The sequence below is a fragment of the Mercenaria mercenaria genome, chromosome 3 (genome assembly GCF_021730395.1).
Source record: "Mercenaria mercenaria strain notata chromosome 3, MADL_Memer_1, whole genome shotgun sequence".
NCBI classification, from domain to species: Eukaryota; Metazoa; Mollusca; class Bivalvia; order Venerida; family Veneridae; genus Mercenaria; species Mercenaria mercenaria.
The window spans coordinates 49,641,876-49,654,252 of record NC_069363.1 but is presented as its reverse complement, the minus strand read 5'-3'; the positions used below and the strand labels follow the sequence as shown (position 1 = coordinate 49,654,252).

Genomic DNA, 12,377 nt, shown 5'->3' with positions numbered 1-12,377 from the left:
ATGGCCAGGGCTAGCACTGCCTACAAAACTCAGACTCCTAGCGCGAAGGTGATGAATATTTGGATTTCAATTTTTGAAAATAAAATGAATGGGAAATTCATTTGTTCCTTAGGCGTAAAAAAAAAATTGTTCGTTTACGGTATCCCGACCTACCCTAAATTTTTGGCCCGACCCTAAATGTTTTTATGGCCTTGGAGAAATTTTTTTTCAACTTTTTGACAGAAAGTTGCAAAACTGCACTTTTTATGCTTTAAACATGCTCAATGATGTTAGAAATAAACTTACTGATGCTCTAAAGGCATAACCCCCTTGTTTGTATTCAATTTTTGACACAAAAATAATTTCTGAAAAGTCTCCCTTACTAAAAAAAAAATCCAAAAAAAAAGTTTTTCCGACCTACCTACCCTAATTTATTTTTAGCGTGTTACAAGAACCAAAGAATTTTTTTTTTTAGGCCTTATGATTTACTTTTGAGTTTTGACACCACCCTGAAATCTGTGAAAATTAGTCCCTAATGGAAAATTGATATATGATTTGACAGTAGTATGTTCCAATGTCAAATCCTTCTTGTGTTTGTTAGATTTTTTACGTGCATAAGGACAGTTTTAAAAAGTGACAAACTTGTTTAATATTTCATGTATGAATGAAATTATAAAATTCCTATTTCATACCCATATTATGGTAAGATTATTGAATCAAATATTAAAACTGTCTTTTAATAGCAAGTTACAAAAAGGTATTTGTTTTATTTCAGCAATACCAAGAGGCCATTAAGTTATATAAAGCTGGGAAACCTGTAGATTTTGATGAGTTACCTACCCCTCCAGGTTAGTTGATTGTTATCACATACATTGTCACTTCCACATAATATCTGAGTAGGAAGAGCGTAGGACTATTTATCAATTTAGAGATTTTATGTTTGATCACTGAGCACAGAAAGAGCTCTCGGTGACTATTGGACTGAATATATCATTGTAATAGTGAATTGTTCCGCACTTCTGTTCTATTTTGGTGAAATATTGGCTCAGATATTGAACCTCTGGTTGGAGACTAGTTTCAGCATGCAGCGTAGCCATTGGTCAATTTTAGTTTTGAGCTCAGACACAGCCAATCAAATTTTTGAGATTTTAGGCGGGTCTAAAACTCATTATTTTAACTTCAGCCTTGACTTCCTGAACAGGAGAGTTCCATACAACAAATTTGGTTGTTTGATTCTTGTGTAAGGAAACTGTTCACTGGCACTTGATAATATACTTTTCAGGATATGCACCAATCCCAACTGGGCCAGCTCCTGCCCCATCTCCACAAGCTAGACCTGCTCCTAGTCCCAGCTCCAGTAGCAACTCCCTACAGGCTCCTGCAGGCAGGGGTCAGCAGGCTTCACCACAAGCAAGTCAGAGATTGCCACAGCCACAGAGGTCACCTCAACCACAGAGGTCACCTGGGCCAGCTCATAATCAAGAATCACCAGGGAAACAAGCTCACGGGAGCCAAAAAGGTATGCTGTTGGTTGAGATGGTTAGAGAAGTAGTATTTTTTTTATAAAAATCTTACTGTTGTAGTATCTTTCAGAATTTTAATTCATTTCACACTAATTTAAATTTGTAGGGATTAACTTATTTTGAAAATCCTTCATACTAACATTTTGTCATTAAAAACGTGATGAACAATTAAAAAGGCTTTAAGGTCTCAAAGCATTAGAGAAAACGCATGTCAAATCATAGCATGCTAATCTACCGGAATAATGTAGTATGATTTCTTTTAACTATGACAACTTCATGTACGTTCATTTGTAAATGGTTAAACATGAATTTTTTCTGTGATGTAGCCTCACAGAAGCAAAGGTGTAAGTATAAAACACAAACTGTATGTAACAGTCTCTACGTGTTGTGTGTGAATTGTTTCTGTATGTGCACCTAATCAGAATCTGAATTCATTATTCAGGCTAATGTCGCAGTTACAAATTTAAAGATATTTTACTCCATACCTGGTTATGGATAATTAAAAGCATAAGATAGCTCACTCATGGTTTGATCTGATAAACAGATCACTCATTGGGGAAAGTTAGTGTTTTAAACATTGGGATCAGGGACCTCCATAGATGGCTGGTATTTAATCACTTGCTTCTTACAACTGGGGGCTAAAAACTTCATTTAGGATGTAGAATTCTTTCATGTAGGGAAACCATCCAGTTGGCTTACAGAAGGTTGTTGGTTCTACCCAGGTGCCTGCCATACCTAAAGTGACGCCTGGAGGGGCACCATAGGTCTTCCTCATTAAATCCATGAAGAAAAACTAATAAAAGAATAAATGCATAGATCACTTCTCTTTCACATGTCATTCTTTATTTTACAAGTTCAAATTTGTTAAAAGATTTTCATTGAAGTTTCTGTCATGTTGACCATTTGTGTAGTTACCTGGACTTTATGATAAGCAACAACCAACAGGGCTGTTTTACTTTTAAAAATCCTACATGTATGATAATAGTTGTTGCATTTTCTTAACATGTTTTGTTAGTAAACACAGTTGTAAGCTTGTCAGTGTTTTGATACCATACTCAGTGCAAATCTGTAAAGTTTTTCTGATCTGTAAAACACTGATCACGCGAGGTCACAAGGGCATGAGCAAAATATGGGGTTTTCCAGAGTTTTAAGCAACTCAGAAATTTAAAAAATACAGTTGAACTTGGCTTAGCAGCCACCTTTAATTAACATCCACTGGTCTTATGCAGCCAGTCAGTCAGCTTCCAAAATTGACTTTTTGTTCAATATTCAACTTGTCTTAAGAAACCACCTGCTTTCAGCAGCCAGATTGTGTTGCTCCCTTATAGTACTTGTACAATCATTTCAGTTATGAAAAGAACAATGTCATTGAGAGCAGATCAGCAGACGCAGTTTTTGAAAGAGAGGATGCAGGAATACAAAAATGCGGCCATTAATGCGAAGAAGAACAATGATATAGCACTAGCTAAACAATATCTCAGAATGGCAAAGGTTTGTCTGTTCATATAAATCAACAATAATGCCCTTCTGTTTATGCTTCCGATGTTGAACAGCCAGGAGACATAGTGTTTGAACTGTCCATTCAACCATGATTCTGTTCTTCACACTGTCTTGTGTACTCAACATCAGCTTTCATCCAAATTAAATGAAATTTGATGTACATCAAAAGCAAAAATCGAAGGTGCACATATTTTCAGGACTTTAATGTGAGATTATTATTATGTTATTTCAGACTTTTTACTTTGCCATATTACGACTAAATCTGTATCTTGTGTGCTCAACTTCTTGTACAGTTTACATCCAATTCAAAGTTTTTTTCTAAAGTTACATCCCTTTTTGGTCTTCAACATATTACAACTACATATGTACCTTGTAAACTCAACTTCTCTTACAGTTTCCATCCAATGTAAATAAAAATTTGTAAACATCATTAACATGAAGTGGAGATGCACATATTATTGGGACTTCCATTTCAGATACGTTTTTATTAAAAGTTCGCCCTTTATTTTGACTTAATAATTTATTCTATCAAGCAGTTTCAGAGGGCACATGTCAAACAATGTCGGCATCATTTTTATTTTTAAAGGTCATGTGTACAAACAATTTATTATATCATTATTTTTTGTAAATAATGATGTTCAGAAGTTTCAGCAAAGCTGTGAACAAGTAACTTTTGCAGTGCAAACAATCCTTTGATTAATTTTTTGTATATTGTATTTTTAACTTTCAGGGCTTTGAACCAATGATAGATGCCTCAGAAAGTGGTCTACCTGTAGATCTAACACAGGTTAGTTATTTTACTGTGTGTTGTTACCATTAACACACATCATCTGTGTTATTTAGTAAAGGACAATATGTGTCACATCAGTTTCATCTGACAGCTTATTTGCCACTTGATCTTGATCTTATTTCTTTATACGAGATAGTGTACTGTAAAATTTCTTATTAAAGAACATACATTTTAAACTTTTTGAGATGATTAATGCTTAATTTTGTATTATAGATAATTCTGTACAGATTTCTTTATGACTAAACCTGCCCGCTTAGCTCAGTAGGTAGAGCGTCGGTCTATGGATCACGGGGTCGTGAGTTCGGTCCTCGGGCCAGGTGTATGTTCTCCGTGACTATTTGATAAACAACATTGTGTCTGAAATCATTAGTCCTCCAACTCTGATTCATGTGGGGAAGTTGGCAGTTACTTGTGGAGAACATGTTTGTACTGGTACAGAATCCTGGTTAGGTTAACTTCCCGTCGTTACATGACTGAAATACTGTTGAAAAACGGCGTTAAACCCAAAACAAACAAATCTTTATGATTAAGTCAATCATAGATGATGAAAACACTGTTATTTGATCACATGATATCTATATACAGGTACCACCATCATTAGATACTGAAGAAGACAACCCTAGTTTTGTTATGGTTTCCAAAGAAGAATGTGAACTGTCTGGGGACAGAGAGGAAGTCTTTGAAAAACTGAAGCAGGATCTGATAGCACAAATTAGGGTAAATGTTGACAATATAGCTTAGTCTGTGATAGAAAGTAAATGGATAAAAAAATAAATCTAAGTTTATATCTTTCAAGTCATGTCTGGTATAGGTCCATATCTTATGCCTTTTCAGTCAGTTCTGGTTGATACCTTTTGTTAAGTAAGTTTTGCTTGTATTGATAAATAACATGTTTTGTCTGGATAATATCATCTTCAGTATTTTTTAAACCAATTAAATCTGTGATTTTGTGTTCTTTTCTTACATAATTTCTTAGTTTCATACAGAATTATTTCAGTTATTCTTTGTTGTCAGTCAGCCTACCCAGTGTCTCTGGATTCCATTCTTATTCTTACTTCTTCCTTGCAAGTACCTGACAACTTCCCCAGAGAAATCAGAGCTGAAGAATGAATGACTCAATGTCATCTGTCAAATCATCAGATGATTTCCCCTCACCAGGAATTGAACTTGCATCTTCTACAGTGGTAGTCTTTTGCTGTCTCAAAAGAGCTGACTGGTTGTGTTTTTCTGCAAGATACAGCATCAGAAAAAGATATGCTTCCATCTTTATTTGTGTTCTTTCTCTGCAGTTTGTAGTTTATTACAAAGATGTAATTGTTTTCTTTCAGACTTGCACAGCAAATAATACACACTTTTCGAAATTAGGAGATATTATGAGTGCTAACAAGTAAGGATTTTAAACTTTATTTTACATTCTTTTGGCGAATGAATTCACTATTCACATGCCCCTTTGCTTAATCAGTGCTCATAGGGCTGTTTATAGGTCAGGATTTAAACTTGCTTAGAGGAGAAACAGGATAAAGTTGATACCAAACTGAAATAATTTGCTTGCAAAAGGCTAGACATATTGTAGCCCAACAAAACTTTCTTCTTTTTCTTTCAATGTTTTTAAACTATCTTAAAAAAAGAGATACCTTGACATGTAGGGGCCTCTGTAGCCATGTAATAGTATGGGTTAGGAACCTCACTTGGGGCACAGCATTCTTCATGATAGGGAGCCATTCAGCTGACTTATGGAAGATCACTGGTTCAGCCAAGGTCCTAGCCTATACCTGAAACAATTTCTGGAGGCTTCCTCCACCAGGAAAACTTGGAAAAGTCTCCATATGACCTAAATTGTGGCAGTGTGACTCTAAAGCCAACAAAAAATATATATCTTTGGCACATGAGGCATGGTTCATTAAATAAGCAATGCTTTTCACAGTTCTTTCTCAACACTTAGAAAATCAGATTTTATTAGTCATTCAAAAGTATAGTGCATGAGAATGCTATGTTTTGCAGCTATAAATGTTAGATTAGTCAATAAAGCACAGTGTATAAACTGTATCTGTAATTAAGTTTCTTTATTAAAGGTTTTGTTTCATCTAAAAATGTGCATGATACTTAGGGATGAGTCTTAAAGTATATTATATCCACATAACTTACTGCTTGTTTTGTTTAGATTCCAGAAAATGGAAAGTGGTTTACGGAAAGACTTAGATGCTTTAAAGAATGCTTTACGGCATAAAGATCCAGTACCAAAATTTCATTATGAAAATAGAACATTTTCTATGGTGCAGTAAGTTTCCTTATGAAGTATCTATGTTTCAGTAATAGTAAACTGTTACCGGTAGCCCGAGTATGTTTATATGTGTTCTAGTACTTGCAAATTCAGATTGATGATATTTTTATTAACATTTAAATTATTAATATTTTAAAGGCACCATCATGGTTGAGGAATTAGGCAGATAGACTTGTCATTGCTATTAGTTTAAACCAGCTTAAACCAGCTTCATTTGTAGAATTGAACCAACTTATGTAGAATTAAATTATCTCAAAACCAATTCCATAATGTAGATTTTAGACCAGCTTCATAATTACGTAGAATTAAACCGGCTGATGTAGAGGTAAACCAACTTCTTATATAGAACTAAATCAGCTTGTGTAGAATCAAATCAGCCTCGATGTAGGATAAAACCAGCTTCTTCTGTAGAAATAAACCATATGAGAAAGCTGTCCAGCTGGTTTGTGGAAAGTTTGTGCTTAAATGCCCTTAGGTCTTCTGCAACTTTTAAAAGTAGAAAGTTGCCAAATGACTTACATAACTTAAAAGCCAAAAAATGAATATGTAATATTCTATTTTTGTACTTAACAACGTCATTACTGTTTCAGATGTAACACAGATTTAGGGGACAATGATTTAGAGATGACAGTAGTTCGTGGTGTGCAATATAACCCTCCATCAGGATATGCAGAGAAAGATTTAGACACATATATCAAATATGAGTTCCCTTTTCCTACAGTATGTATTAGCCTTTTTTATAATCATTTTTTCTTGCTTAAGGTCACTGATTCCTGTAGGTTGGCAACATGACCTCGCTGCATAGGTAACCCCAACATTACTCAGAAGTATGAATTTCAGGGCCTATTAGTACTTCATATCCTTTTTCTTAGTTTAAGGGTATCAATGGAAAAGTGACTGACTGAAGTTTGTTTTGATGTGCTGAACTGTGGAATATTTACACAGATGAGTAAAACATTGACAGAAAAGAATGATTAAGTGTCAAGTTATCTCGCCACACAGTATAGCAAAATTAAATTCCTGATCAAAGCCTTGAAAGGGACGTCAGTTTATAATAGTAACTTTCAACTGCATTAAGACAGAAATAGAATTGATTCAAAGTAAGAGACGTGACATGATGTAAATTCAAGTTGTTCTTGTAAAGTTGTAAAAAAGGAGGGAAGTTATTTTATAACATTAAACTAACATTCCATGTAAGATTAAAAACTGTTGACAAATTGGATGTTATATAAGATAATTAAAGTGTATTGATTTGCATATTAGACAACTCATCTAAGGTGTTACATATTTTAGGATGATCCACAGACTGGACAAACCGAAACAGTTAAAAGTTCATTAAATCCAGGTATGTAGAATACTCAGAGTCTAGTCTGGACCGAATATCTGCATTGTTGAATTTCACAAATTGTCAACATGTCCTATGCAGTTTGTATGTTCTGTTAGAATACCTTTGCTATTTAAATTTTGGAGAAGACAGTTAAATCCTTATTAAATGCCTGTGCTAACATGGTGATATGACAAGTGTCATATTTTACCACTTCTTGTGTGTAAGGTTTACATTTTCCCAAAAAAAAAAAAACTTTTTTGAGTAGGTTAGAAGTGATGAAACATAAATAATTACTTATAGTACATTTGCTTTGCAAATGGTGTTAATTGATATTAAACAAAAAAGCAAACAGAATTTTCCGTAGTTCTTTTCAACTTGCAATAGCCTCAGTACCTTCAAGCTGTCAGATCTTATTGGATTAAGAATCTGATAATAATAGAAGAATTCCTTTTTGCATTTTTGCTAACTTTCTCTTTACAGAATATCAGGAACCTGTCAAGTTCAACATGAATAGAAAATCTAGAGCCTTAGTGCGAGTTATAGAAAGAAAAACACTTAAGTTAGAAGTTTATTATAAAAGGTACATACATTTATTTATATAATTTTGAAATTTTACATATAACAACCATTAGTATCTTTTTCTGACATTTTGCTCATGCATTTTAAGGTGATGATCAAAAACAAAGATGATTAAATAAGAGTTTAAGAAATTTTGTTTTCATGGACAAAAACATGCATTGAAACACCAGGTCTTAACATAACTACGCACAAAACACAAACTCTGTTTTGCAATGGGCAATGTTTTATTTTGAGCATTTTATGTACAAGTACATGAATATATAGTCAAATTCTTTATACTGGTAAACAATTACTAATTAGCATACACTACGCATATCAACTTCATACAAATAACATTATCAGATAATTATCTTTTATGAAAAACACATCATACACACAGTGACTGTACTGTACAGTCGTCAACCTAGATACAATAGGCCAGATTAAAAAACAGATATTAAAAAGTCATTCCCGACTTTGGAATGTAAAAAAAACTCTAGAAAGCTGTACCTACTGTATCTTGGTATTATTAAAATAACAAAAAGTGATAGCCTTTCGTAAAGCTAGACAAAGGACTTATATTGTCTTAAGTGTGTTCTGCATTGTAATACAACAAGTATATATCAACTTTGCCTAAACAGTTTATAAACTAATGGAGCTTACAAAACCAAATTTTTTATTATAACCTAACAAAAATTCGAATTTGAATAAAGTGGATGTAAAACAATCGAAGCCGAGCGTAGAACTGACTTAACAACTGCGTTACCCATACAAATTCCCACCACGTACCAACTGACAAATCACTGATCACGTGATCCAACACATCAGTGATTTGCACAAATAGTTGTGCTACACAATGTTAAGACATATGTTCTGCGGGTATACTCCGTAATGCTCAGAACTTTAAGTTGCTTGCATTACCAAATGATTGATTATTGAGCAGTCCAAGTGTAGATCACAGCTTCTATCTTGAAATAAAAGAAAAACACTGGTTGTTCATGGTATATGAGAATAAATGACAAAATCCTATGTATGTATTTAAGGAATCTTATACAAAATATTTTAAAAACATTTATTGAAATGCTTTAATATTTTTGTGTGTTCATACACATATGAAGTAGACTATTGTTCTCTTTTAGTATCAAGTAGGGCTACTTATTTCACATGTATTTTGTTTTTCAGAGGGTTTTTAAAGAGTGATAAGCCATTAGGTACAGTAAATGTGAAGTTACTACCACTAGAAACACAGTGCACAGTACATGACAGCTATGATGTAAGTTTAACAACTCAAAGTATATAATTCATTTACACAGTAACTCTGTTTGAAAGGTGCACTTCTAATACTGGTTTGTTTTCAACCTGTCAAGAACTACAGTACATTCTTGCAAATTTTAGTGAAGGATGATAGGAGAGTGTCAGATTTCACATCCTGAGAAAATGTTTGAAATACTATCAAAACTGTTAATGCTAAGGGAGGTAATAACAAGGAATACAATGAATGCACTGTATAATAATTTTAATGTCTGTGTCAGATGGTGTCACTTGGTAGTTGTGGTTCTAAGCCTTGCTGTGGTCACTGTTCATGTGATACAAGTACAGGTTATTCCAGGAAGTAGAGAGTGATTCTAGTAAGCTTCAAACTATAGTCACAGTGGTGCTTAAATAAATTTTTATAAACTGAACAGTCTTCAGTTTCACAAATAATCGTTACCAAGGTAGGAAACAGGATGGCATTCTTAATTATGGTGTTACATTCCTGACATTTGTATCGGAGAATGCAGGTTTGAATTTGACTAGAGTCATCATTTTCTTCCTAAAATGACACACACCTGTACTACCGTAGTTTGTTCCAGGAAGATCAAAAATTTTCATCTGTATGAGATGAAATCAGTCAGTAGACTGGGAAGTATCGTGACGGTTATAATTTTGTTAACAGTTTCCAACGGAGTGAAATGCTAATTAAAAACACTTGTGAATAAACACACGTTATAATCAAGGTACAACCATGTCTAATGTGCTAATTCTTGACAACAGGATTATCTCTTAATGTCCATCAAGTTGGGAAATATATAGAAGTGTTTAAAGTTGTCCGAAGTACAGGGAATTATTAATAATTTTCTTGATTTAGTCATTCAGCAAAACTTAATCCTGATGAAGCAGTAAAATTCCTTTTTATTTTGTGTTCAAACGTCAAAGTCCAAAAATTAATATCCCCACAAAATGGAGGTTTTGTCCAAAGCCATAAACTTTCATACTCCTGAAAATAAATGATTACACATTAAATTAAAGATAAGAAATGAAAGGTAATATAATTAATGTTTGTAGCCCCTTTGATTTTACCTAGCAGGTACTTACATATTTATGTACTATATACATGTATATAACTATATATGTATTTTTCTACCTATTTTCAGTTAACAGATGGACGTAAATCTGTAGGCGGGAAATTAGAGGTCAAAGTTCGTATCAGGGACCCTTTCAAAAGCAAACAAGTAGAAGAAGTAAAGGAGAAATGGCTCGTGATTGACCAGTTTATCAAAACCCTTGATACACCACAACCTGTAAATACTAATTTTTTTACTTTTGAAATCAGACTGACTATTTTTATGCCCCCGAAGGGAGGCATATTAGTTTTCAACTGTCCGTCCATTTGTTATTTTGTTCGTTCGTTCGTCACAACGTTAACTTTTTGCATGAAGGCACTTTACTGGCAAACCACTGCACCCAGGACCTTCAAACTTCACATGCTGATAGTACTTACTGAGTATACGACCCCAACTGATTTTGGGGTCACCAGGTCAAAGGTCAAGGTGCTGTGGGGGCATTTGTCACCATTAGTGACGTTGTGTGACAGTTATTCTTTCGTTGTTTTACTTACAAATATTTCAAAACATGATAATAATTCATAAAATAAGTTATCATGCAGATACAAAATCAAGAATACAGACAAACCTGTATTATGCAACTAGCCAAAGGAACAACTTTATCTGGCTGGTTAAGGCAGGTGTCTGCTTAAGACAAGTTGAAATTAGAACAAAAAGTCAATTTTAGAAGTAAACTGACTGACTGCTAAAGGTTAGGTTAACTAAGTTTGAGATTAAACAGGTATACGAGGTAAAACTGCATGTATGGTTTGCTTATAAATTTTGTTTATTATATTTAAAGGTTCAAGGTGGAGGCAGAAAGGGGTGAGTAATATTTTGCTTATTTAACCTTTTCATCCCCCTAATTGTGTGATGAATACAGATTTAGTTACTAGTATTATTGATGTTAAAACTTGGTAGCAAACAGAATATTTTAGTCCTTTGGTTGCTACAAGTCAAAAATGAAGTACACTGGATATAAGATAGAAAAAAGGTGATGTTAAAAGAGTACTTGGTAGAGAACATAGAATAGAAATGGTTGTGATATATAGAACCATGTCTAGTGTTGAAAGAAGTTGTATTTTAGTGTACTGTGGTTACAAGTTAAATGGGATATGATTATGAGCTATTTAGGTAGAACATGAGGCTATGAGTCCAGCGGTCTTGAGTTTGATCCTCAATGAAGCAAGTGTTCTCCTTGGCAGTTTAGCAGAAGACAGTATGTGTCTGTATGTGGAAGAACTACATGTATGTCACGTAAGAGTTAGCTTAACAGTAAGGCTGTTGGAATTTGGTTACAACTGACATGAGAATGAAGACATGATACGTAATAACAGTATGTGTATGGTGGAAAAGTTTTAGTACATGTAGTTTCATTAATACCAATGAATAGTAACTGGTATGGGTACAGACTTTAAGTTATGATTATTGTTAGACTTTCTTGAAAAGAAAATACTACGTTTCTTAAATCAAAATAACTGACATAGATATACTGTGAAATCATTAATATTTGTAAGTAACTAATGTTCTCTAATACCACGGTTGCATCAATCCATGACATTATATCCAAACAAACACATGAAAGAAATGATAAAACTCCACTTGATCTTCAAAAATTGAAATCCATGAATTCATATTCCCACAAAATTGTCTTTTTTGGTACAAGCCATGGAATTTCATTCCCATAAAGTTAAATGAATACATATTGTTTCAAATGTTTTATCAGAGTTACCAGAAGTTTATGTCTATGTAAAGTGCCTATAAGTTGTATTTCATTAAAGGAGAGACTATAACAGATTCAGCCAGAATCATCACTTTTATTATAAAATCATAATTTGAGCCATGCCATGGGAAAACCAACATAGTGGATGTGCGACCAGCATGGATCCAGACCAGCCTGCGCATCCGCGCAGTCTGGTCAGGCTCCATGCTGTTCGCTTTTAAAGCCTATTGGAATTGGAGAAACTGTTAGCAAACAGCATGGATCCTGACCAGACTGCGCGGATGCGCAGGCTGGTCTGGATCCATGCTGGTCGCAAACCCACTATGTTGGTTT

At 34.0% G+C, this 12,377-nt stretch overlaps 1 protein-coding gene across 4 annotated transcripts in view; it reads left to right on the top strand.

The window, feature by feature from the left end:
* LOC123524854 (coiled-coil and C2 domain-containing protein 1-like) overlaps positions 1-12,377 on the top strand; it is a 48,406-nt gene that overhangs the window by 23,846 nt on the left and 12,183 nt on the right. For 3 of the 4 annotated variants that reach the window (XM_045303372.2, XM_045303371.2, XM_045303376.2), the window contains exons 10-23: positions 755-827; positions 1,262-1,498; positions 1,829-1,846; positions 2,851-2,993; positions 3,733-3,789; positions 4,378-4,509; positions 5,121-5,179; positions 5,954-6,070; positions 6,664-6,793; positions 7,367-7,418; positions 7,881-7,980; positions 9,141-9,231; positions 10,373-10,519; positions 11,124-11,146. In XM_045303372.2, the coding sequence (XP_045159307.2) occupies positions 755-827; positions 1,262-1,498; positions 1,829-1,846; positions 2,851-2,993; positions 3,733-3,789; positions 4,378-4,509; positions 5,121-5,179; positions 5,954-6,070; positions 6,664-6,793; positions 7,367-7,418; positions 7,881-7,980; positions 9,141-9,231; positions 10,373-10,519; positions 11,124-11,146 (1,379 nt within the window). The remainder of the gene's footprint in view (positions 1-754; positions 828-1,261; positions 1,499-1,828; positions 1,847-2,850; positions 2,994-3,732; positions 3,790-4,377; positions 4,510-5,120; positions 5,180-5,953; positions 6,071-6,663; positions 6,794-7,366; positions 7,419-7,880; positions 7,981-9,140; positions 9,232-10,372; positions 10,520-11,123; positions 11,147-12,377) is intronic. The other variant, XM_045303373.2, reaches the window with a different exon arrangement.